General features: G+C 54.9%; 1 protein-coding gene across 2 annotated transcripts in view; it reads left to right on the top strand.

Moving 5' to 3' along the window:
* Positions 1-16,035, top strand: part of SRRM3 (serine/arginine repetitive matrix 3) — a gene marked incomplete at both ends in the record, with an annotated part of 41,299 nt that extends 25,264 nt beyond the window's left edge. Inside the window, 8 exons of one of the 2 annotated variants that reach the window (XM_080704705.1) lie at positions 244-294; positions 1,025-1,126; positions 1,491-1,668; positions 12,510-12,868; positions 13,141-13,365; positions 13,484-13,621; positions 14,023-14,101; positions 15,807-16,019. In XM_080704705.1, the coding sequence (XP_080560831.1) occupies positions 244-294; positions 1,025-1,126; positions 1,491-1,668; positions 12,510-12,868; positions 13,141-13,365; positions 13,484-13,621; positions 14,023-14,101; positions 15,807-16,019 (1,345 nt within the window). Of the gene's footprint in view, positions 1-243; positions 295-1,024; positions 1,127-1,490; positions 1,669-12,509; positions 12,869-13,140; positions 13,366-13,483; positions 13,622-14,022; positions 14,102-15,806 lie in introns of both variants that reach the window. The other variant, XM_080704706.1, reaches the window with a different exon arrangement.
* Between the last annotated feature and the right edge of the window lie 10,486 nt (positions 16,036-26,521).

The raw sequence follows: 26,521 nt of genomic DNA, 5'->3' as shown, positions 1-26,521 counted from the left end.
GGTGAGGAGATCTGTCACCTATGGGGCAAGTCACCTATTCTATACCACTAGACCTGAGGCCTGAGGCTGCCACATCTACAAAACCCCACCCCTTCCTTTTGGAGCCTGGCTGCACCCTGTGGGGATAGGATGGGCTGGTCCCTGTCAGCCAACCAGGCTCAAACCTTAGAGAGGAACAGATCTCAGGTCCATAAGGCCAGGTCCGCCCCTCCTCTACTCAGGTGTGGTCTCTGCTTCCTGCAGATCTCGAAGCCCCAAGAGCAAAAGAAAAGAGAAGAACAAAGAGAGAAAAAGGTGAGCACCCTTTCCACTCCCCCACCCCGGTCCCCGCTGCCTCCCCACAGGCAGCAAAGCTGGCCTTCAGCATCACAGAGTCAGGCCTTAAAGATGGCACGCTCATGGTGTCCACCTTGACCCCATGGAAAAACGAAAACAATCAGAAAAGCCGGGCTTGGTGGCACGCATGTAATCCCAGTACTTGGGAGGCTGAGACAGGGAGGATTGCGCTTCAAGTCCAGCCTCAGCAACTTTGCAAGATCCCTCTGCAACTTAGTGAGACCCGTTTCAAAATAAAAAATAAAAGAGGACTAGGGGTATAGCTTGGAGGTAGGATGCCTCTGGGTTCCATCTCTAGTATCCCCCCAAAAAAGAAAAAAGAAACAAGAAACAGAGAAGAAGCCAGGAGCCCCCAATGAGCAGGTGGCAGGGCTGAAGGCCCTTCCCTCCCAGGCATGAGCCTTCCTAGCCCAATATTTGTGACCCCCCTCCCCCAATACATACACACAAGAGACCAGGTAGGGGTGGCCAGGTCTTTGGGTGCTGGGGCTGTCTGGGGAAAAACATACCTCTTCCTAATGCACATAAGGGCCAGCTGGGCCCTGCTCCTAGAGCCAGCCTCCTTCAGATTAGCTTAGTAGGAGGCCATGGGGAAGGGGCCCACAGTGGCTTCCTTTAGGCCTTCAGCAGATTCCTGTGGGCAGGCCAGGCAACCCCAGGACCAAGGCTGATTCTTCTCCCTCGCCAGGCCGCACACAGAGTCCCCAGGCCGTAGGTCTCACCGCCATAGCAGCAGTTCCCACAGCCCCTCGGGGTCCTCTCACTACAGCGACTCCGGATCGCCCAGCAGGTAGGCTGGGCACCGGGGGCGGGGATGGGGTGGGGAGAGTGGGGGGGGGGGTCTAAGAGTGCTTCTCGGTTTCTGCAGGGGTGGAGGGTGGCCGATTAAGCATCCCCAGGGCTGAGGGGCCAGGCGGCTGGCCAGAACGTCAGCTGCTCCGGGGATAGAAGTTTACCAGGGACGCTCTGGTCCTCTCCGGGCCTGAAGGGAGAGAGCACCCGAGGCGCCCCAGGCCGAAGTCGAGACGGTGTAGAGCTGGCTCCTCCCGGCCGAGCTCTAGGGCATAAGGGTAGGGACAGCCCCAGCCGAGGGCTGGAGGCGACCTCCAGCGGAGGGAGCGTCCCACGCCGGCTCCCCCATCCCCGCCCCCCAGGCTGAGCCCCAAGCACCGGGACCACGGGCGGAAGACGGGCAGCCAGCGGTCCAGCGGGAGCCGGTCGCCCTCCCCGTCGGGCGGCAGCGGATGGGGGTCGCCCCAGCAGAACGGCGGCGGCAGGCAGCGGAGCGCAGCGCAGCGGGGCCGCCCGGGCTCGGCACACAGCCCGCCGGATGTACGTACGCTTGGCTTTGCGGAGGGTTCCCGCGCCGCGGGCTGCGCCGTGCAGGGCAGGTCGCCGAGCGGGTGGGGAGGGGGCGTGAGCGTGTCCCCGGGCCGGGCTGCTTCCTCCCTCCCCTGCGCCCCGCGAACAGCGTCACAGCCCGGACTGCTCTGTTGTGGCGCCCACCTGGCCCTAGTGGCAGGGTGAGGGGGACCTGCAGGCTGGGGCCACCCTTGAGCTTGGCAAGCTGAAGGCAAGATAGAAGCTGACCCCCACCCCGGGCACCCAGTTGGGTACAGAGCTGGCGAGGAACGAAGGTGTCCTGCCTCCTGCAGGGATACCCTGGAAGCTGGAAAGGACATTGGTAGGAGTTCAAGTCTCTTGGGCGTCAAGTGGCCCCTGAGCCGCCCTCGCCCTACCAAGCCCTGACCTCCTCTCTCCGCTGCCCCAGCGCTCCTCCCAGCCGTCACAGAGCTGTGTTTTCCTTTCCGGGGCACTGCCCACACTTGGACGGGGTCTCAACCCCAGCTCCTGGGCCTATAACCCTTCATGCCCTCCCACCCAGGCCTGCTGCAACCTCAGGGGGTCCACAGTGAGACCACCCATGAAACTGGCCCTCCTCCAGCCTCCAGGAGGGACAGGTCACTTCCAGACCTAAGGACAGGTGTGGTGATGTCAGGAGCTGGCAGGGGAAGCAACCCCCCAGTCTTTCAGGGAGGTTTCTCCCGGCCCCTTTTGTCTGTTGAGTGTGGAGTACAGGGCCAAAGCCCCTCAGAGAGAGAAGACCCCAGTGTCAGGTGCCCCAGGCACGTGGCATGGGGAGGCCTGCAGGTTCCACCCCCGCCCGGGGACTGCACCCGGGGCAGGAGAGCTGCCCTGCCCAGGCTCAGGCCTCAGCAGTGAACATGTACGTGTCGGTCAGTTTTATTTTGGTTTTTGGCTGTTTCCTTTCACTCCCTTTTTTTTCTCAAATACCCTCACCCCCACAGCCTCAGAGGAAAGGTTCTTGGTCTGGGTGTTGATGTTTACTGAAGGACCTGTCTCCAGACTGTCCCACCTGGAAAGGGCTGTGCTGGCTTTAGAGATGATGGTTGGGCCACATGGGGAGGCTCACGCTGAGGTCCCCTGATCCAGGAGTGGGAGAAGGCACACAGGGGCAGCAGAGGGGAGCCATGGCATGAGTCAGCACCACAGACCCTGAAGCTGATGGGCAAACCTAGAAGAGAGAGTAGCCACTCCCCCCACACACACACACCTAAGGGTACAACACCCTGAACACCTCTTGAGCACCACCTTCTGGGGCCTCCCAAGAAATGTGCTCCAGAACCAGGCCTGAAAGTAGATTCCTTCTGATTTCTGGTCCTTTCCCTATCCCTGGAGGTCTGAGCAACTACCCCACCCCCAACAAGGGTCCTGGGCAGGTGCATGCAAAATGACCACAGCAACTAGGCAGACTCCTGGTGCCTGCCCTCCGGCCCCCTGGGAGGGAGCCTCAGTGGCACCCACATCTTGTCTCCCTCCCAAAATATGACACAGTTTTGCATAGCCCTGGGAGTGTCCCCAGGAGCCGGTGCTTGGTTACTCTTCACAAAGCTCCAAATCCTGTTCCTAACCCTTGAGCCCTGGGAAATTGGGGACCTTGGCCACCTCTGGTTCTGTAACCTGCACTCACATCCCTTCTTCGCCTGAAAGGAGGAGTTAAACGTGTCCAAAGAGGTGGGACGGGGGACCAAGGTATCATACGCTTTGCCACTAACAAAAAGGATGTCTCTGGGCAAAAGGACTGGGGGTGGTATTCTTGGCGGCTACCTTAAAAGGAAAAGAGACCAAAACAAATGAAAAAAAAAAAAAAAGAAAGAAAAGCTTGACATTTTTTTAACCCCGTCTATGTTTTTGTTTGTTTTTTAGCCTCCCATTTGAAACGTGGTAATATTGTGATTCCATTTCTTGTTTAGCCGGCAAGGGAAGAGGGTGGGGAAGTTTATGTCATTTTTTTCTTTTCTTTTTGTTTTTGTTTGTATTTCCTTTTCCTTTCTTTTTCTTTTTCCCCCTTTTATAATGTACAGAAATGCAATCTCTCTCTCTCTCTCTCTCTCTCTCTCTCTCTCTCTCTCTCTCTCTCTCTCTCTCTCTCTCCCCCCCACCCCTGGGTTTTTTCCTATCCTCTATGCTGTTCTAGAATTTTGCTTTTGTGTGTGTTACTGTGGGAACCTTCTTTCGTCCTAATGCAGAGCTGGTTTTTGAATATCAAGTGAACATCAATCATATACATATCTCTCTAAACTTATTTTTCCCCTCATAATCAGAATTTAAAAGGGAAGATAACTAAACAGACATGACACTCTCCCTCAGTGACTCCGCCAAATCAAGCAGCCTCTCCTCTACCCCAGGGCACGCACTGGCCCTGTCCCAACTGTTAAATTAACAACGTTGGTGCTTCTGAGTTTTTAATCAATGTTTGGCAAGAAGCTGGGAAACCCAAACAGGGGGAGAGACTTTCCTGGGTCACCCAGGGAATTGCCTGGATCCTACGGTGACTCTTTGATTCAGTTCAGAATGGCAGGGCTGGGTGGATGGGGACAGGGAAGGGACAGCTTGCTGACCTCCATCAGTGTCAAGCCTCAGGTCCTCAGGAAACCCTGCAGGGCACCTGAGACTGAACTCAGGTAAAGGCTTCAAAGCCAGACACTCCAGGCAAGAGAAAAATGCATCCTTGGTCTTGAAACTGAGGCTGGTGACATGGTGGCTCCCAACAAATCCCTTTGCCATACTATCCTAGGAAAGGGTTGAATTCAAAGGGATTTCTGGATTCTGTTGCTTACAGAAGTTGCCACTGTGAGAGGGCCAGTTCACACAGCTTTTTATTTATTTTTTATTTTTATTTTTTTGCGGGTCTGGGGATGGAACCCAGGGGCATTTGACCTTTGAGCTATACCCCCTGCCCTATTTTTTCTTCTTTATTTTGAAACAGGGTCTCACTGAGTTGCAAAGGGCTTCACTAAGTAGCTGAGGCTGTCCGTGAACTGCCATCTTCCTGTCTCAGCCTCCCGAATGCTGGGATTACAAGCCTGCGCCACCACGCCCAGCTCAGCTTTTCATTTTATATCATTATTATTTTTTTCTTTGCAGTACTGGGGATTGAACCCAGGAGTACTCTACCACTGCCACCAACCTACATCCCCAGCCCTTTTTATTTCATTTTGAGACAAGGTCTCCCTATGTTGCCCAGTCTGGCCTGGAACTTTTAATCTTCCTTCCTTGGCCTCCTCAGTAGCTGGGATTAAAGGCCTCAGTCATCATGCCCAGCCACGCTTTTATTTTTATTTCTATTTTTTTAGTACTAGGGGTTGAACCCAGGGATATTCTACCTCCAAGCTACACCACCAGCCTTGTTTGTTTGTTTGTTTGTTTGTTTGTTTGTTTTGAAGCAGAGTCTCACTAGGTTGCTGAGAGTCTAAATTGTTGAGGATGATCTTAAATCTGCAATCCTCCTGTCTCAGCCTCCCAAGTACTAGAATTACAGATGTGCGCCACTAACCCCCGCTCCCCATTCCTTTTTAATTTTTTTAAACTTTGAAACATATTATCACTAAGTTGCCGAGGATCTTGCTAAATTGCTGAGACTGGCCTCAAACCTGCAATCCTCTTGTCTCAGCCTTCCAAATACTGAAATTAAAGGTGTGTGCCACTGCACATGGCTCGTGTAGCTTTTTTTAAATTTATTTGTAGCACAGAGGATTGAGCTCAGGTGCATTCTACCTCCAAGCTACACACCCAGCCCTATTTATTTTAATTTGGAAACAGCGTCTTACGTTAGATTGATACAGGCCTCGCTACTTGCTGAGGCTGTTCTCAAACCTGCAATCCTCCTGTCTCAGCCTCCCAAGTGCGGGGATTACAAGTATGCACCACCGTACCCAGCCTCTCATGGCTTTTAGAGGTAGACCAAAAGTAGACCCCAGCCCTTGGACCTCAAGACCCTCCGTTAGAGAGGTGGTAAATAGAAAGCACATTCCAGTAGCTCTCAGCAGGAGGATCCAGATTTGGCAAGAGGTTGCAGGTTGTCTAGGTTCCAACATTCCCCCTGGGGAGCCCTCCAGATATCTCTGGCATGCTTCCAGGTCTCTCGCATCCCGGGGACCCTGGGGCCTGCCCATATTGGGGTACAGATGGTCCAATGTTACAGAAGCATGGGGAAATAAAGAACAAGGCACAGAGGGAGAAGGGAGCCACTCAAGGCCACGCAGGGCAGGGTGGAAACGCAAGATGCTGAGCAGGGACCTCCCGAGACAAGTCTTTCGGTCCAGTTCACCCGGAGCCTCCACTGGCCTCCCTCCAGCTCCCATGAGCCTTGCCAAGGCCCAGCTCCCTGGCCATAATGGGTGTGCAGAGTGGGGCCGCCTGCCTTGGCTCCATCCGTCTCTAGCATTAGAAAGGTCAGGAGAGGGTGTGGCCCAGTGGTAGGTGCTTGACTAGCATGCACAAGGTCCCGGGTTCAACCCCCAGCACTGCAAAACAAATAAAAATAGTATCGAGGGGGCCTCAACAAAGGTGGCACCATTTGGTGCAGATGGCAGAGAAGACTCAGGAGCAAAGTGCTCTCTTTGGCCCATATTTCATCACATACTGGGCAGACTGGGATACTAGTCAAAAAGAGGTGCGGTGGCCCCCCCAGGCCTCCACAGCCCCCACCCCAGGAAGAAGCAGTGACCACAGCCATAGCAGGCAGTCGGAACCAGGGGCGGCAACTTGGCTTGCCCCCCGGGACGCTCCCTCAGTTTCCCAGGGCAAAGCCAGAAGGTAATAGGGACCATTTTTGCTAAAACACTAAAGCCAGAAGGAGAGGGAATGGGGTGGATCCCAGACAGGGCCCGTCCTCCAAACTGAGCCGTGGTTGCCTTCCCTTTTAAACGCACGCCCCCTCCCCCTTTCTGCCTCTGCATCTGTCCACTCAGGCCTGTTTAAGCAGCTTTAGGTTTTCTCTCTTCTTTCTGTCTGGGTCCACTTGTTTGTCTGATGCCTTCTGTCATTGTTTCTGTCCCTTTGTCTCTCTGTCTGTCTGTCTCTGCCTCCTCATCTCTCTCCTCTGACATGGGCCTCTCTCCCATGCTGCCAGCCCCTTTTTAGCCACCCTGTGGTTTTGCTTCCATCAGCTGCTGCCTGCATGCCCTCTGGAAGGTTTCTGTTGTGTAAAAATAATAATAATAATAATAATAATAATAATAATAATAATAAGGAAAGTTTGGCTATTGGAGCCTCGTGGATAAAAATGAAAAAAAAAAAAAAAAAAAAAAGCAAACAGAAATGGCTGGGCAAGAGCCCCTCCCGTCCCTGGGACAGACCGAAAGCCACACTACACACTGGCTGCCCATCTGCTGGCTCAGACGGGGAGTGCAGCTTAGAGCCACTGTGTCTTTGCCCCGTTCTGCATTCCCAATGCGGAGACCTTCTTTTCTTTTTTATTATTGCATTCCTGTCCCTGACCACTGAGAAGGTAGGTACCCAGCTCAGCTGTGCGCCCGCTCGCTCCCATCTCAGATAAGCCCCGCCACTCTGCTTGGTTTGAATGTGGTTTTTCTTTCTGTCTCTCTTTCTCTCAACCTCGCTCTGGTTGGTTTTTCTCTTCCTCCCTTTTTTCTTTATTTCTTTTAGTGATTACTCATTTGTAATTTGCACTTTCTCCAAATGAGCTACACAGCTGTGTTTCTCGGTTTGTTGTTTGGTTTCCTTCACTCTCCCCTGACGACCCTCTGATCCATCCCCCTTTTCCACCTTCTCTGCCCCTCCTCCTTCCTCTTCAGCCCTTGCACCCAGCCCGCCTTCTCATCCCCTTTCTCTCATTTTGCTGTCCCAGTGCATTTCTGTGTGGTTTAGCATTCTAAGTTTGTGTCCTTTCTTGAACTGTATGCTGCGGTTGAGCCAATTTGATTTCTGTTGTCTGGAGTAGCTACTAAGTCCCTCACCCTTCATCCCTGCCAGCCCCCGGGGCTTTGGTCACCCCTGGCCTGGCCCTCAGGATCCACCTGGGCCACTGGCAGTGGTGGAGGGACTGTGCTGGGCCTCCTGAGCTCCAGATCCTGGAGGACGTTCTAGCCGAGCTCAGGCACAAGGAAAGAGCCCATCCCACGGGCTGACTCCAGCAGGTGGAGCTCTGGGCTCGGCCCAAAGCCTTTCCTGGCAGCAGGACAGAGCTTGGGGGTGGGAGCTGCACGGCTCTGGGTGGGAGCTAACACCAGAGCTGATCCTCACAGCTCCATCTTTGGGTGTGACGGTACAGTATCTTTGAGTGGGTGAGGAGCAGGCACTGGACTTTTGAGGGCCTACTTGGCAAAGTTTCTGTGGGGTGATTTGGGGGATGGAGTGGACTCTTAGCTTACCTGTCCCCTTCAGCCCCCCAACGTCCTTCCATCTTCTAAATTTGAGCACCTCAATGGTATCCACTGATGCAGAATGATCCATAAGGGACAGTCAGTAGGGGCCAGGGCCCCTAGGGGGTTAGGGCAGAACCAGGTTTAGGTCCTGAGATTGTGACTTCCAAGTCACACCAAGAGTAGTGGAGCAAGAGGTAGACCCTGGGGGAGCCCACCTCCCCTGCCCCTGCTCTCCCAGCTGTTTCCTTCCCACCAGGAGCAGGTACAAAAATGTGGTATTCCAGCCATTGTGAGGTCTCAGTGGGCCTCCATCTTCAGCTATGAAAAGAGAAGGTCAAACAAGCATAGTGGAACACGCCTGTAACCCCCGTACTTGGGAGGCCAAGACAGGAGGATTGCAGATTTGAGGACAGCCTAAGTAGTGAGATTTCAGCAACCTAGTGAGACCCTGTTTTGAAATAAAAACAAAATAGGACTGGGGATGTAGCGGGGAGGTAGACTTCCCCAGGTACCACACACACATACCCCCCCAAAAAAAAAAGAAAGAAAGGAAAGAAAAGAAAGAGAGGAAAGAAAGAAAAGAGAGGGTCTAGCTATTCCTTCCCACTCTGTGCTTATCCCAGGGCAGATGCTGGGGCACTCACCCACTCAGAATATTCTACAAATCCTGTGTGATTCCGGGAGGGAGACAAGAGAGTTGTTCTCCGGATCCTGTCGGGCAGTGTCCTAGCCTGAGGCGGGCATGGAGGCTCCATCCTCCAGGACTGCCTGCTATGATCAGGGACCCACCAACACTGAGGCCAAGGCAAGGAGGAGTGAGGCCTGGAGGGAAGCAGGTGTAAGGCACCCCAGGTGCTCCCTTGTCCTTGACTTGAGAGTGCCAGCATCAGGGGAGCACGCCATCCCTTTCTATGTCCCCAGCACCACAAAACAAAACAGCAAGCTTCCTGGAGGAGACCTTGGAGGCCTCTGGCTGCCACAGTCCTGTTCAGCTAGGACATCCCGTGGTGTCAGGCCTTGAGTCTTCCCTGGGTTCTGTTGAAGAATGAGATCCAGCCAGGTTGAAGACAAGGCTCAGCCTTTGGCCAGATTGTGGTAATCCTTTCCTCGAGAAGGGACGAGTGGAGGACATGAGATTGGAGTCTTCCCTTAGAGAAAGTTCTCTCTGCAGTCGGGAGTAGTGGCACACGCTTGTAATCCCAGTACTTGGGAGGCTGAGACAGGAGGATTGAGGTTCGCAGCCAGCCTCAGCTACTTAATGAGGCTCTTTGCAACTTATTGAGACCCTACTTCAAAATAAAGAATTAAAAGTAGGGCTGGGAGTACAGCTAGGAGGTAGAATGCCCCTGGGTTCCATCCCCAATACCACATAAAAATAAAAAGGTCTCTCTGCCATCCTACCCATTAGCAACTCCCATCCTCTGCCCTCCTGGGCCTCAGGGGATACGCCTATTGGGCCCTAGGCCTTCCTGCACTCCCCTGACCCTGTTAGTCTCTGAGGACACCATGCCTTCCAATCCCTGTACAGACCAAACCAGCCAAAACTCCAGTTGCCACCACTTTACCAGCGGGGAAACTGAGCCCCCCAGCATTAGGTCACTTGTATAAAGTCTCATAGAAAACTGAATCACCCTGAACCCAGGGTGTTCCATTTCACCCATTACTATCACCTCGGGCTGGGGCAGGCCAATCGGCTTGAAAGAGATAAGAGGGATGCCTGTGTGGCAGAGGCGGGAGCCTAGACTGTAAGACTCAGCAGGCCCGCTCGGCCTGGAAGATCTGGTCCAGAGGCTGGGACCTCAGTGGCTGGGGGCAGCACTCTGATGTGGGCGTGCCACCCTCCGCATAGCACATCTCACTTCCAGCCAGCGACAGTGGGCATGTGTGTAAGAAGGACATCACGGCCTTGGCCTCCTCCTGCTGCTGACCCCTGCCCTCGAGTCCGAGGTCTCTGGCTCAGATCCAGATTCTGGTTTGGAGCCATGGTTCACATCTGGGTCCTGACTCCCAAGGGCAGTATTCTGTCCACTGGCCTTGCTTCCTCCCTTGACATCTTAAAGGAGGAATCCAGAATCCACCTGGGCTCTGGGTTATTGCACATTGGTTCCAAAGCTTTCCCACCCGTTCACCTAACACTTTGACCGCCCAGGGCACAGGACAGAGGCTGCACATAGGAGGATCCTGGAGATGTCTTTCTTATTTGCTTCCTCTTAAGGGAAAAGAATGTGCGGAATGATAGAATCTAGGGCTGGGGCTCGGGAGTGATGAGGCACTGCTGGGGCAGAGAGCTAAGGGTCTCCTGGTCAGGTCTGCTGAGAATGGAGCTGCCATCTCAGAGGGGCTATGGCTGGACAACCAAGCTCTGACTCTCCTGGCCTAGAGTGAAGGGTGAGTGGGGAATCAAGAGAGTCAAGGCTGCTGGAGGGGCGCCTCACTACTAGGTAATATCCACTCTGCCCCCACGCCTGCCTCTGTCCCACATGGAGACACCAGGCTCTCTCAGGAGAAATCTTTATGGCCCATGGCTTTGGGTGGTGGCTCTCACCATCTATGGCTAGTGATCATTGGCCACTTCAATCGCCAATCAGGAGCTGATTGTGCCTCTCTACCAATGGGGCGTATTTCCTGGCTCTACCTGCCTTTGTGAAAGCTATTTTTCCTTCCTTAGCAAATGGTATTGAGGCCTTACTAGGTACCAAGTTTAATGCTAAAAATGGGTTCTGGAGCCAGATCAGATACCAGAGCTGCCTGGAGGTGCTCAAAGCCAAGCTGATAATGGTGACTGGAAAAGGGAAGGGGACCATAAACAGATCAATATCAGCTCTTACAAGATGGGAGCCTAAGGACAGGAGAAGGGGTCAGTTCTATGCAGGGAGAGGGATGGGGAGGCTGGTGGGGGGGGCAGAAAATCTTGAAATATTTATCCTGGGAGAGACATCAGGAAGCAAAAGCCAACCTGCTCTTTTTGTAAATGGGAAAACAGAGGCCCAGATAGAAAAGCAACCTGGCCAGGCTTCCTTGGTGAGACAGTAGCAGGCTCTCGAACTCTGGTTCCCAGCCAGGGCCCTTTCAACAGTACCAGGTACCCTTTCTGGTTTTCTGTATCCTGATCTGTGTCCTAACTCCACTTTTGAAAAAAAAAAAAAATACTTTTGGCATCTCTATCCGGCGGTCAGCCAAGAGGTGCCCCTCGGCTAGGGAGCCAGCACGGTCCCTGCAGAGGCGGCGTGGCCTCTTCTCAGGCCTAGAGTGGGGTGGTTGCGTTTTTTTCTCTCTCTCTCTATCTCTCTTGCGTTTTTGTGAATCTAATGATGAACTTATGCTACCACACTTTTCCCTTCTCTTACACACCTTACCTACTAAAGGAGGAAGTGCCACTTTATTGGTAAGTGGACGTTAACCAAGAGGGACTTAAAAATCAGAACTTAAAAAAAGAAAAGAAAAAAAAAAGAAAAGAGAGAAACAGAAAGACAGTCGGGTGCTACTGACAGCTCCAGAGCTCTCTGCAGGGCCGGAAAACAAAGAAAAATATTAACAGAAAAATGTCAGGTTCCCCAGGAGATCATTGGTTTTGAGTTTGGTATCTAATGACATTTGTGGATTTTGGTTTTGTTTATTTATTTATTTATTTCTGTTTTTCCTCCCTTTCTTCGGTTCAGTTTTGAGTTCAGTTGTCCCGCCCCGCCCCGCCCCCATCTGTGTGCCGTGTGACCCCCTCCATCTCCTTTGCCCACCCCTTTGCGCTGGGGGGGCCTGGCCTGGTGGGCCGGCCCTGGCCCGGCCTCCCGGAGCCGCCCTCTCTCTTCTCTCTGCCGGGAATCGTTCGCCCCTTGCGGGGGTCAATGCCAGCCCCGGTGCCGGTCTTGGAGCCCCCTCCCCTGCAGCCCCTACCCCACCGCTCCGTCCCTCTTGTGTTTTGCATGCTGAGAACCTTGCATGCGCTGCACTGGTGAGGCCAGAAGGTGGACACTCAGGAGAGGCAGAGGCAGGGCAGGCGCGGGGAACCGTGTGTGCGATGCTCCGGGACTGGCAGCCCGCGGCCGGGGCCTGGTGAAAGCCCTCTCTCCTTTTCTCCCCCCGCCCCGCCCGCCCGCTCTCACCCTCCATCTCTCCTCTTTCGCTTTCCTTTCTGCTTCCCTAACTTCTCCCTGGTTCTCTCCCTGCCTCTCTCCTCCTCCTCCTCCTCCTCCTCCTCCTCCTCCTCCTCCTCCTCCTCCTCCTCCTCCTCTTCTTCCTCCTCCTCCTCCTCCTCCTCCTCCTCCTCCTCCTCCTCCTTCTTCTTCTTCTTCTTCTTCTTCTTCTTCTTCTTCTTCTTCTCTCTCTCTCTCTCTCTCTCTCTCTCTCTCTCTCTCTCTCTCTGCTTTTTCTCCTCTCCTCTCCATACCCCATCTCTCCCACTTGCACCTCTGGCTCTGTCTCCCCGGCGCACCCCTCCCGCCTCCCCTCCGCCCCTCCGTGCCCTCTCTGCCTCTCTCCCATCAGAAGCCCAGCTCGCCCTCGCCCCGGGCCCGCGACAAGGCGGCGGCCGCCGCACCCACGCCGCCCGCGCGGGGGAAGGACAGCCCGAGCCCGCGCTCCGCGCCGTCGTCCCAGGGCCGCGGAGGCCGCGCGGCGGGCGGGGCGGGCAGGCGGCGGCGGCGGCGGCGGCGGCGGCGGCGCTCCCGGTCCTCGGCGTCCGCGCCCCGCCGCAGGGGCCGCCGGCGCGCCCGGCCCGCGCCGCCCCGGGGCTCGTCCCGCTCGCCCAGCCGGGCCCCCTCCAGCAGCGACTCCGGCGGCGCCGGCGCCCCGGGCCCCGGGCCGGAGCCGGGCTCCGAGCGAGGCCACGGCGGACACGGCAAGCGGTGAGCGGCCCCCGCCCCGCCCCGCGCGCCCCCGCGCGCCGCCCCGCTCACGACCCTGGGTGCGCGCCCCCAGGGACCTCGCCCCGCGCCCGATCCCCGCGCCACCCCGTGGCCGCACCCTCCACGGGCTCCCTGCCACCGCCAGCCCCAGCTCTCGCGCCCCCTGTGGGTCCCGCCGCCCCCTGCTCCCCCCCGCGCCCCCCCGCGGCTCCCCCCTCGGGGGAAGCCAGCTCCCCGGCGGAGCCCGCTGAGCCCCTGCGCCCCTCCTCCAGGGCCAAGGAGCGGCCCCCGCGCGCGCGGCCGGCCAGCACCTCGCCGTCGCCGGACCCACCGGGCAGGCGCGGCGGCCCCGAGGGGAAGAGCTCGTCGCGCAGCCCGGGCCCCCACCCGCGGTCCTGGAGCTCCAGCCGCTCGCCCTCCAAGTCCCGCTCGCGCTCCCCGGACAAGAGGGCGCGTAGCCCCAGCCGCTCGCCATCGCCCAAGAAACCCGCGGGCCGGTGAGGACCGCCCGCCCTGCAGCGCGGCCGCGGCCCGCCAGGGGGCGCGGGCGGCGGGGACCCTCGGGGGCGGGCGGAGGCGGGGTCCGCGCCCCGCTCACCTCGGGCCGCCCCGCAGGGACAAGGACGGCGAGGGCCGCGCCAGACACGCCGAGGCCGAGGCCGCCCGCGCCCGGCGCCGCTCCCGCAGCTACTCGCCCATCCGCAAGCGGCGTCGCGACTCGCCCAGCTTTATGGAGCCGCGGCGCATCACCAGGTAAGGGCCGGCTGGGGCGGGGCCGTGGGGCAGGGCCGCCGGCCCCAGGAGGTGAGGGGGACCTCGGGGAGGAGGTCTCGCCGGCCCAGCGCGGTGACCGTCGGGGATGGCTGACTGGCCCTGGCTCAGGGTGGGGAGGCAGCTAAAGGAGAGGAGGGCCCAGCGGGGGGGCTTGCGGGCTCACCTTGCAGGGGGCTGGGCGGGAGGCGCTGAGGGGCCGCGGGATCTGAGACCCAGGTGGTGGAGCCTCCGCAGGGGGAAGGGTCCCCAGCCAGGGCCTGGAGGCAGCAGCCGGCATGAAGTTCAGCTCTGGAAGATTCCAGCCATCCCTCTGGAGCCCCTCCGTCCCTGCCCACACCCATCTCCGGACAATGATGTCTCCTTTTCTCCTTCATCTCAAGGTCCAGCCTGCTGAGTGGCCTGTGGCCAGCCTGGGGGCCAGGTGGACCCCCCTGCACAGGCTGCCGGGGAGATGCCCATGTGAGCTGGTCTGGCTCTGGTCAGCTGTCTGTCTGTCTGCCTCTCCTTTTCTCACTAACCACCCAGGTCCCTGGGGAATTCAGAGGAGGGGGCAGACACAGCAGAATGGTCTCTGGGGGCCAGTGTCCGAGGAACCCCATGCAGCCAGCCCAATGATGCTGTGCCTGGGGTGTTGCTGGTTATGCAGAAGCCGTGGTCAGTTTCACTCCTGGGACTGGAGGGGTCTGGGCCTGGGTCTATAGGTGAGATGATGGTCTGCCTTAGTTGCAGTCACTCTGAGGCCTCAGTTTACCCTAGCATGAGTGGAGGGCACTGGCACACTCGGCCCAGCTGCTGGGCAACCTTGAGAGATTGGTGTGCCTCTCTGGGCATAAGAAGCAGGACTCCCTGACCATCACCTCAACTCCAACAAGGTCTCATTCTCAAACTAGTTCTTAGTCCTGAGGAACCCAGGTACCCAAGGGAATAGAGGGCATCCCTCCTGCTCTGCCCCATAGCCAGAGGACAGATCACCAAGCTTGAGAGCCCTCCGGGCAGGTCATACAGCCCACCCATACGCTGAAGGTCCTGAAGTAACCAGAGCCCCACACCTTCCACCGGGCGCCCACCTCAGCCCCTCTTCCAGGCTGCCCCCTCCTCCCACTAACGTACACCTGTTTTCTTTCTCAGAATTAACCCCACGATGGGGCATTGTAGCCCCCTTAACCACTCTCTTTTCTCTTCTCCGGGTCATAGCCTCCTGCCTTCAAACTAACTCCGGGCCAGCGGGAGGTAGCTGAGTGAAGAGTGGGCCAGTGGGACTGGGCCAGGCCTTGGGCATGGGTAGCAGTGGCCAGGGGTCTCCTTCCTGTTCCCCTTGAGTCATCTGAAAAGCTCAAATCCTTGATTCTGGGGAGGACAGAGAAGCAGGACTGGGCTACATTCACACAAAGAAGCCAGGCTGTGTCGCTCAGTGGTAGAACGCTTGCCTAGCACGTGAAGGACCCTGGTTCCATCTCTGGCACTAAGGTCCATATTTAAAAGTTTCAAGCCAGGTGTGGTGGCGCACACTTGTAATCCCAGTACTTGGGTGGCTGAGACAGGAGGATCACAGGTTCCTGGACAGCTTCAGCAACTTAGTGAGGCCCTCTGCAACAAAAATAAAAGAATAGCCAAGCGTGGTGGCGCACGCTTATAATCCCAGCATCTGGGAGGCTGAGACAGGAGGATCTCGGTTCGCGGACTGCCTCAGCTACTTAGTGAAGCCCTTTGCAACTCAGTGAGACCCTGTTTCAAAATAAAGAATAAAAATAGGGCTGGGGGTGGAGATAGAATGCCCCTGGGTTCCATCCCCAGTACTGCAAATTAAATAAATAAATAAGGCTGGGGGTAGAGCTCAGAGGCAGAATGCTCCTAGGCTCAGTCCCTAGTAACAAAACAAAAAACAGTTTCATTCATTCAACAAATAGTAGCACATACTCAGATCAAGCGAGCGACCTGAACTTTCCATGCAGACAGGTGAAGAAAACCAAAGATCAGCATGGCACTGGCAAGCGACTCGAATTCCGTTAGAGGTGGTAGGTGTTTCGAAGAATAGGGCTCAGGGGAAACTGAGGCAGGAAGCCCTGGCCACCGCTAGGATGAGGCTCAGGGCCTGAACGAGAGCCCAGAATAGGCGGAGCTCTGGGTCCTGGCTGGACCGTAATCCGATTTTCCTTCCTGGCAGTGCCCGGAAGCGTCCTATCCCCTACTACCGGCCCAGCCCCTCCTCTTCCTCCAGCCGCCTGAGCAGCGACTACTCCAGCCGCAGCCCCAGCCGCAGCCCCAGCCCCGGCCGCAGCCACGGAAGCTACAGCAGTCGCAGCCACGGGACCCGCAGCCGCACACGCAGTCCCTCCCGGACCCCCAGTCCCAGCTACCAAAGCCGGAGCAGCTCTGAGAGTGGGGGCTTCTGAGCCCAGACACACCCAGCATGGGGCCTGCTAGGACAGGGAGACGCCGGGCCCCAGGACCTGAGAATGAAGGGGGCTGCACCCCCCACTGCTACAGAGAGGTCCCGGGGACCAGCACGTGGACAGATGGGACCGGGGAGACCTCGAGGGCGGGTACTCTGCCCAAAGGGAGCCAGACCATGTTGCTCCTGAAGGGTGCCCACCCCCCCCCTCCTGCCCATCCTTCATGTCCAGGGAACAAAGAGCCGTCTAGAACACAGGGATCACCCTGCCCCCTTCCTGCTTGATGCCAGCTCACCAGGCTGGGGACCGCTGCCAGTGAGAGGCACTAGTCCGCAGTCTGCTGTGTCTACACCTCAGCTCAGAGGCCTGGGCACACCTTGGGAGGTGCCAGACCAGGATGCCTCCCCTCCCGATTCCACAGGGCCCTCCCCTCCTCTCTCTCAGTGGGTGGACGAGGAAGCCAGATCTAAGCTAGACAAAAGAATGGCCTAACTCTTGGTGTACCACCATCCAGGCTGGAGAGCTGTTTCCTTTCAAGCCGGCTGCAGGAAGATCCTGGCGGAGGACTGGTGGCCCATAGCCTCCCCAAGTCCCTCTCTGGCCCAGGAGAACCCAAGACCGGGTGGCCCCTAAAGCCCCAGCCTCAGGCCCCATCTCTCCATACCAGGGTCTTCCCCCCAGCCCTCACCTCATGAGCTGTGCCAAGGCCACACCAGCCAGGAGTTTAGAGGAGGGGTACAGGCCACCATATGCATCGACCCTGAGGCCGTGGAGAGGACAGAGGCAGATAGCAGAAGAATTTATGATGGGGCAAGACAGCGTAGCTGGATGACCCAGCAGGCCAAGGGAGCTGGGAGCACGGGAGGTCCGTCGTGCACACAGTGGAGGTCAGGGGGTGCACAGGGCCACAGGCAGAGGAGACCGCGGCGCGCTTCACGGCCTGCCCAGGGAAGCACCTCCTCTCAGGCTTTGTGGGAAGAGCCGGCTAAGGCTCCTCAGGTTGGGGTATGAAGCCCTTCAAAGGGAGGGTGGGCTCCAGGCCTGGGGCGCCAGTGGAGAAGCAGGCCACCCAATTCTCTTCTTCAGCTCCCAGCCCCCTCTTCCCGGGGCCCTCAGGGATCTCACGAAGTCTTCCTTGGCCCAACAGGGCAGATGCCCTGGGCTCTGGCGGGGGGAGGGGTCTGGGGTCTGGTCCGGGTTCCCCTCTCTCTAATTCCCCTTCCCTCTTTCTCCGCGGTGCGGATAAAAGTTGGACTCTAATAATAAACACTCGGTGCCCGGATGGCACATGGTGACAGCAGGCCTCTGTGAATGTGGGCACTTGGGGAAGCTGGGAGAGGCAGGGGGCCTGGGGTCCTTCCCTCTGAGGACCAAGAGGGGCTCAGACTGCACCAAGGAGCCAGGGCCCAGCATGTCTTCCCTCTGCCTCTGAACAGAGCCCCCCTGAAGCTCAAGTGAGAACAGAGACCCGAGGAGAACTTCCAGCCTGGAAGCACTGTGAGCTTTGAACACCCCACTCCTGAACACACAGCAGCCTGGCCTCAGCAGTGCAGAGCGTGGGGACAGGGCAGAGGGAGGAGACACAGGCGGTGCTCAGAGGACCGCACTGCAGGAGTGTGTTCCAGAGTGGGGGAGCAGCGATTGGGGTGAAGCCGGCCCCCTGGACTTCCCTGCCATCAAAGTGGAGTATTATGTTGGCCGATGGTGACATTGAGAACTTAAAAAGATGCCACTCAAGAAAGCACCATGTGACTGGCCACAAGTGACGGGCACTAGCAGAAGACCTGGAAAAGATGGGTTAACCTGGTAGATTTTCTCCCGTCCCCTCTATGTGATCCTGGGTATTGAACCCAGGGGGCAATTCTACCTCTGATATATCCTCAGCCCTGTTTTATTTTATTTTGAAACAAGGTCTCACTTAGTTGCTAAGGGCCTAAGTTGCTGAGGGCTGACTGAGAACCTTCTCTCAGCATAAGGAGTACTGGGATTATAGGTGTGCGCCACCATACTGGGCTCCCTTTCACTATTTCTTTTTTTTTCTTTTTTCTTTCTTTCTTTCTTTCTTTCTTTCTTTCTTTCTTTTTTTTTTTTTTTTTTTTTGGTACTGGGGTTCCTGGAAACCCTTCTACCTCCGGGCTACACTCCCAGACCTATTTTATATTTTTATTTGGAAACAGGGTCTCTTAAGCCAGCAAGGCTGGCTTCAAACCTGCGCAATCCTCCTGTCTCCGCCTCCCATGCGCGGGGATTACAAGCGTGCGCCACCATGCCTGGCTCCCTTTCACTATTTCTAAAATGTACCACTGATGTTTGCTGAACACCTACTATGTACCCGGCACAGTTCCTGGCTCTGTTTCACGAATGAGTGAAACAGGAACCTGTATTTAGGGCCCCAGCCTCTTGTCCCAGTTATTTATTTGTAGGCGTGTCTAGCTCTTCCCCAAAGCTCTGAGCTTCTGGAGACAAGGCCATATCTTCCTAGTCTTGCATCCCTCATAGAGCCACCTTTGAAGTGTTTGTTGAATGAATGAATGAGGGAGCTAAGGGATAAACAGTTCCAGTAGCCTCTGGGGAGGCCCCGGACCAAATGAGAGATGTGGTGACCGTAAAAAGACAGGAGAGGGCGACAGAGAGTAAGAAAAATAATGTGGGTTGTGAGACAAACTGGCGGACACCAAGCCCAGCCTAGCAGCCCCAAGGAAATCCTCAGGGCCTCCCTGGCGACTTGGGAGTTTAGGGTAGGGAGAGAACTAAGACCCTGCCTTTCCCAGACAGGCTCAGCTTGCACTTTGCTTGGTTCCTTGGGCAAAGGGGAAAATACCAGGCAGGAAAACAGGAAACTCCAATCCTGCCCGGGGCGCCCTGAGAAGGGGAGGGCCGAGCCTGCCCAGCATGTGGTGTTTCCCACCGAGGTTCCCAGGGCTGGCACAGGCTCTCCTGGCTTGGGGGTATAGCAGGTGCTTTCTCGGTCCCTCTCTCCTGAGATGGGGCCCACAGGGAGGCCCCCCCCATCCTTTCCCTCCCAGCCTGGAGGCCTGACCGCCTGACCGGGCTTTCCTGAATCCTGTTTTCCTGGCTACATTTCCCCTTTCTCCTTAATTGGTTTCCTACAGCTGAGACAGAGGAACAGGCCACAGTGCGCGTGTCCAGTGTGAGCGTCCCAACCCTGGACCCCATCCCCTACCCCTCTGAGCTGCTTCTGGAAGCTGCCCGGGCTCCAGCCTGCCTGTCAGGGGAGAGCTTATTTATTCAGCAAACTGTCCCTATCACCAGACACCTGTCTTTCTCCAGGCTAGCCTTGGAGACTCCAGCCTACCAACCTACCTTCCTTCCTACTTTCTGTGGTACTCGGGATTGAACCCAGGGTAATTCTACTTCTCAGCTACGCCCCCCAGCCCTATTATATTCTTTATTTTGAAAGAGGTCTCACTAAGTTGCAGAGGGCCTCACTAAGTTGCAGAGGCTGGCCTTGAACCTGGGATCCTCCTGTCTCAGCCTCCCAAATACTGGGATTACAGGTATGCACCACCACCTGGCTCACCTGCCTGCTTTCTAGGCCTCCTTTAGGATGAAAACCTGAAACACCTCAGTACAGGAACCCTTATCTCATGTGGGTTTGGAGGGACTCCCGTCCCACCTGTTATGGGAGAAAGGTTGATTCAGCAGGGTGGGTCCTTGACTTATGTCACAGAAAAGAATTTCAGCATGCTTCAGTCAGAGACAGAGATTTATTTAGGAAAGTAAGAGATAAATACCTTGAATTTACCAAGGTACATTCACCAGGGAGAATGTGGGCCACCCCAAAAGTAAGAGAGGCCCTTTGGGTGTGCAGGCTCCTCTCTCACGAGGGTTGGGCACTTGGAGGTGTGTGAGGACGACCTCAGTCTAGGAGTCACGGGACGGTTTCTGGTGGCCTGGTCATCCCCGAGATCCTCGGGCTAGAAAGCCCCAACTATACGCCTCTCATCAATAGTACACACACAGGGCAATTAGAGGTGTGTGTGTGTGTGTGTGTGTGTGTGTGTGTGTGTGTGTGTGTTACTGGAAATGGAAACCAGGGGCATTCTACCTCTGAGCTATACTCCCAGACCTATTTTTTTTTAATTCTTTATTTTGAAACAGGATCTCACTGAGTTGCAGAGGACCTCACTAAGTAGCTGAGGCTGGCCACGAACTGTGATCCTCCGGTGTCAGCCTCCTGAATGCTGGGGTTACAAGCGTGCGCCACCACGCCCAGTTTACAGTTTTGTTTTAACTGTAAGATTTACAGGTTTCCCAGGAATTTGGGAGAGACAGGTGTGGGAAAGAGAGCTGGTTTGGGAAGTAAAGGTATGAGGAACATTAGCACCACATTATTTTTATTTATTTTTGTGTGTGTGGTACTAGGGGTGGAACCCATGGGCTTTTCTACCTCCGGGCTATAGCCCCAGCTCTATTTTATACTTAATTTGGAAGCAGGGTCTTACTAAATTGCTGAGAGCCTCACTCAGTAGCTGAGGCTGGCTTCGAACCTGTGCGATCCTCCTGTCTCAGCCGCCCAAGCCCTGGGATTACAAGCTTGTGCCACCATGGCCGGCTAGCACCACATCCTTATATTCAAGTTATATTTTTCTTCTCCTTCCCATCTCCTTTCCACCTGTTTATTCCTTCTATCTTCTATCATACTCATCTTCATATTGTCACTTTGATTTAAAGCAGCCCCTGCCGGGCACAGTGTCACACACCTGTAATTCTAGAACTCAAGAGGCTGAGAAAGGAGGGGCACATGTTCGTAGTGAGACTCTGTTTCAAAATTAAAAAATAAGAGTCAGGTGTGGCGGCGCACACCTGTAATCCTAGTATTCAGGCGGGTGAGACAGGAGGATCACAGGTTCGAGGGCAGCCTCAGCAATAGTGAGACTCTTAGCCACCTAGTGAGACTCTGTTTCAAAACAAAAAATAAAATTGGGCTGGGAGATGTAGCTTGGAGGTAGAATGCCCTGGGTTCTCCAATACCCTGAAAATAAATAAGTAAATAAATACATATATAGATGGGTTGGAGATGAGCCGGGCATGGTGGTGCACACCTATAATCCCAGTATTGGGAGGCTGAGACGAGAGGACCACAGGCTTGAGATCAGCCTCAGCAATAGTGGGACTCTAAGCAACAGAGCAAGACTCTGTTTCAAAACAATAAATAAATAAAAAGGCTTGGGGTATAGCTCAGAGGTAAAATGGCTCTGGGTTCAATCCCAGTATCACCAATAAATTAATAAATATATATTTTTATTTTATGTATTTATGTATTGTGGTACTGGGGATAGAACCCAGGGGAATTCTACCTTCAAGGTGCATTCCCAGCCCTATTTTTTATTCCTTATTTTGAAACAGGGTCTCACTGAGTAGCAAAGAGCCTCACTAAGAGGCTGTCTGCGAACTGTGGTCCTCCTGTCTCAGTCTCTCAAATGCCACCACACCTGGCTTAAAAAATATATAATATAAACAGTATAAAGTTTGTAATTAAAGTTATTTAGCCAGGGGTGGTGGTGCATACCTGTAATCCCAGTACTTGGGAGGCTAAGACAGGAGAATCGCAGATTTAAGAAAAGCCTCAGCAGCTTAGAGAGACTCTGTTTTAAAACAAAAGATAAAATACCGCTAGGGGTATAGCTTGGAGACAGAACATCTCTGGGATCAACCTTAGCACCACACACACACACACACACACACACACACACGCGCGCGCGCACGCGCACGCACTCACGCGCGCGCACACACACACACGACAGCTGGGGGTATAGCTTGGAGGTATAATCCCCCTGGGTTTCATCTCCAGGACCCCCAAAATAAAAAATAAATAAAGCAAGCCAGGCATGGTGGCGCACGCTTGTAATCCCAGCATTTGGGAGGTTGGGACAGAAGGATGCAGGTTTGAGGCCAGCTTCAGCTTTTTAGTGAGGCCCTTTGCAACGCAGTGAGACCTTGTTTCAAAATAAAAAAATAACAAAATAGGACTAGGTGTAGAATGTCCCTGGGTTCCATCCAAAGTACAGCAAAAATAAATAAATAAATAAATAAATAAATAAATAAATAATAAAGCAGCCCGAAGTCAATACCCAGGCCTAGCTGGCTAATAAGGAGAAGAGGTTCACATCCCAGGCCCACTAAGTGTCTCCACGTTATCCCTTCTCCCCACATCACCGGCTCCACTGTTAACGAACAGTGCTTAGTGACGTTTACTAAAGCACAGGAAGGAAGAGTGTATTCAGGACCCACGAGGCAGATACAGGGCCACCGGGATGGCTACTGCACGGGGAGGAATTTGGGCTACATCTGGCCAAGGTACAGGGCAGGGGTCAGTGGAAGAGAAATGACTAAGGGGAGACTTCAGGGCTGAGGGGGCTTCAGGCTAAAACCTAGCAGGATTCTTGTGGAATGCAGGCCAGGGTGATCTGACAGCACCGAGGGGGAGGAGGTGACAGGAACCTGGTCGGATATGGGGAGTCGGGGGTTCTTGCTGAACTGACTTAGCAGGGTTCTTGCTAAAACTGGATTTTGCCAAGAAGTACACAGATGCTTGAGGTGCCTGGGTTTGGTCAAGCGGAGAATCTTTTGTCACCGGTCCCCACACGCACGCACCCCGATCTTTCCTGCAGCATTCGGAATGTGGAAGAGCAAGCCCTGGGGAGAGGGAGCGTGGAGGAGAAACTTGATTCGTGGCCCTGGATGGAGTCTTCCAGAACGTCCAGTCCAGTGGCCTCATTGTTCAGATGAAGACAATGAGTCACGGTGCTGGCCTCTGGCCAAGGTCAAAAGCATTCAGGTCCCCAGACTCCCAAGCTACACAGACTTTGTACAAGACAGCCCAAGCCCAGGGCAGGAGGGGCCAGAGAACGGACCCCCAGCCCTCCCACCTTCAGCAGTAATGGAGGTGGGGTGACCCTCAAGCCAGCCAGAAACCAGAGGCCCCAGGGGTGAAGCAGGCTGGAAATGGGTTTTAGGAAATGGACTCCCAGAGAAGCAGTGTCTAGATGTTTCCAGAAAGATCCGGTGTCCTTCCACCCCCATTTGCTCTAATGACTACTGCTCATATTTTCAGTTCCAGCAGCCAGAGTGGCTGGTGAGATCCATCAGCTGTCAGGCCTCTCGGGGAGCTCGGGCAGCTGCCTGAAGACTCCAGCGCTTTCTCTGAGGCCGGGCCAGCAAGGGAGGGGCTGGCTCAGCCGCAGTTGGCAGAGGCCTGCCAAAGGCGTGGCTAGTGCGGCCCAAACCTGGGGTGTAGAGTAAGGGGAGGAGGCTGTTCCTGGGGCTTCTGCAGAGGGCCCCAGACTTTGGGGGTAGGGGTAAGAGGAGGAGGCCCTCCCATGAAGGGATTTGCACACCTTTCAGGGAGCACTGAAAAGGGTGTGGGGCTGAGACCTATCCCAGTGGCTTCTGGGAAATCTCTGAGCAGGGCAAAGTTGTCTTTATTTATTTTGCCATGCTAGGGATGGAACCCAGGACCTTGTGTGTGCTAGACAAGTGTTCCACCAGTGACCTACACCTCCAGAATGAGTTATTCTCTCTCTCTCTCTTTCTCTTTTTTTAATTTTTCTGTGATGCCAGAGATCGAACCCAAGGGCATTCTGCCTCTGAGCTACACTTCCAGCCCTATTTTGTTTTATTTTGAAACAGGTCTCACTAAGTTGTGGAGGGCTTCGCTTAAGTTACTGAGGTTGTCCTCGAACCTACGATCTTCCTGTCTCAGCCTCCCAAGTACTAGGATTACAAGCACAAGACACCACTCCCAAATCCAAGTTGTTCTCTTTATCCCAGAAAAATTACTCCTAGGAGCTCAGTGGCCTGATTCTGAAACCAGTCACAGACCATCAGAGAATGCTGGGACAAGCCGAGGCACCACAGTGCATGCACGTAATTCCCATACTTGGAAGACTGAGACAAGAGGCTCGCAGGTTCAAGGTCAGCCTCAGCAACTTAGCAAGACTCTTTCAAAATAAAAGGGGCTGAGAGTGTAGCTCAGAGGTAGAATGCCCCTGGGTTGAATCCCAGCAACACACACACATACACACAGAATGGTGGAGTAGGCGGGCACTGCCACCCAGCTCTGGCTTTACTTGCTTAGCCCAGCTGCTGCTAGGTAGGCAGTCCAGCCTCCTGGAGGAAAGTCACAGAAAGGTCTGTGACTTTTGGTCAAGGCTGCAAGGGAGCACGGGCACCTGGCCCAACCCTTCTGACCCCTGGCCTTGGCCTTCTGCGTCCCCGTGCTACCTGGGAGGTCTCTCTCTAACGAATTGAGAAACAGGAGTCTGAGCCTGAGCACCGCCCCTCCTCGCCAGCTCTGTGATCTTTGGGCAATTCTGGCCCTCAGTCTTCTCATCTAGAAAATGGGACTCTCCTAAGCTACTTTGATACTCCATGAAGCTCAGCCAACTGGGTCATTCTCACTGTTCTAAGCCTCAGTACCCAAAATGAAAGACCCTATGAAACCACTGAGCTCATCAGAGCGCCAGGTGCTTGACACACTTTATTGTGTTTGGGACTCACCGCCACCCAATAAAACGGGAAGCACATTATGAGCCCCTTTGGGCAGTGGGTGGAGAAATCACCAGGCGGGTGGGCAGCAGCCCCGGATTCAAGCCCAGCCCCGCCTGACCCCAAAACCCAGTTTCTCCCCTACCTCCTCCTCACCCCCATGCTGCCCCTGCTGCCCCTCCCTTAGGCTGGGCAGGTTGGTCTAAGAGTCATCCCTCCAGAACCGCCCACTGGAGATGCAGATTCTAGGTAAGCAGGTGGCTCCGTCCACCCTGGGTTGCACAACCTCCCCTGGCCCGGCCAGCAGGGATGGATCCTCCCCACCCTGGTTCCAGTCAAGATGAAGGGAGCTTGTGTCTACAAAGTGCAGCACCCCCAGAGCGTGGCTGGGCCTGGCAAGGCCCCACTTGAAAGCACCTGTGACCACACAGGACAGCTCCCTCTAGGGTGGGTCGCTCGGGGCTCCAGTCTGGGCCGAGGTGAGCAGGCAGGGGCAGATGGACACCTCTCCGCCTTCTGATCTCACACTAAATTTATAGAGCTGGTATAGGTGGGGCTAGGAGTGCTGGGGAACAAAGGCCTGGGGCTTTCTGAAGCAGAGACCTGGGGAGGGGTGGCCAGGAGCTCCCCACTGAGAACTTTTTGGACCTGACATGACTCAGCATGGGAGATGGGGCGGAGAACAGAGGTTCTATGTGTTTTCTCCCCCTGGCTCTTGGGAACCTCAGATCTTGGCAGTCTCTCTGGGGTGACCTCAGACACGACATATGACGCAGCTTTGGCTCTACCCTACCTTTCTTTGCAGATAGGTAGCAATGACAGGCTCCTATAAGCTCTTTCTCAAAAAGGAAACTGAGGCCTGGTGCAGTAGCACATGCCTATAATCCCAATACTTGGGGGGGGGCTAAAACAGAAAGATTAAAGGTTTGAAGCCAGCCTCAGCAACTTAGTAAGACTCTTTTTCAAAATTAAAAAAAAAAAGAAAAGAAACAGGCTGGGGGTATAGTTTGGAGGTAGAATGCCTTTGGGTTCAATCTCCAGTATGAAAAGAAAGAAGAAAGAAAAGAAAAGAAAAGGAAGGGAAAAGAAAGAAGAAGGAAGGGAGAGAGGGAGGGAGGGCCAGGCGTGGTGGTAATCCCAGTACTTGAGAGGCTGAGACAGGAGGATCACACAGGTTCGAAGCCAGCCTTAGCTACTTAGTTAGTGAGGCTCTCAGCAACTTAGTGAGACCCTGTTTCCAAATAAAATATAAAATAGGTCTGGGAGTGTAGCCCAGAGGTAGAAAGCCCTTGGGTTCCACCCCCAGTACCACAGAAAGAAAGAAAGAAAGAAAGAAAGAAAGAAAGAAAGAAAGAAAGAAAGAAAGCCAGCCAGCCAGCCTGGGCGTGGTGACGCATGCTTGTAATCCCCGTGCTTGGAAGTCGGAGTCGGAGACAGGAGGATCACCCAGGTTCAAAGCCAGCCATGCTGGCTTAAGAGACCCTGTTTCTAAATTTAAAAAAGTATAAAATAGGTCTGGGAGTGTAGCCCAGAGGTAGAAGGGTTCCATCCCCAGTACCACCAAAAAAGAAGAAAGAAAGAAGTAAAGAAAGAAAAAAAGAAAGAAGTAAAGGAAGGAAGAAAGAAAGAAAGAATAAAAGCTAGGGCTGGAGATGTAGCTTGGAGGTAGAATTTGCCCCTAGGTTCCATCCGCAGTAACACACACATACGCACAAAATGGGCTGGGATGTAGCTTGGAGGTAGAATGCTCCCAGGGTTCAATCCCTAGTACCACAAACAACACAACAACAACAACAATAATATAAAAAATCAATAGTGCCAGGGTGTAGCTCAGAGACGGAATGCCCTGGGTTCCATCCCCAGTATCACAAACCCTGCGGTATGGGGGGGGGGGTGTCTGATATTATAATCTGCAAAACGGGAAACTGAGGCCTAGGAGGAGGGGCGTTGGCCAAAAATCATACAGGAAGCCCAC

This window comes from Muscardinus avellanarius (assembly GCF_963383645.1).
Source record: "Muscardinus avellanarius genome assembly, chromosome: 10".
Lineage (NCBI taxonomy): Eukaryota > Metazoa > Chordata > Mammalia > Rodentia > Gliridae > Muscardinus > Muscardinus avellanarius.
Note: the sequence above shows the minus strand (reverse complement) of the source record. Positions and strands in the feature narration are given on the sequence as shown.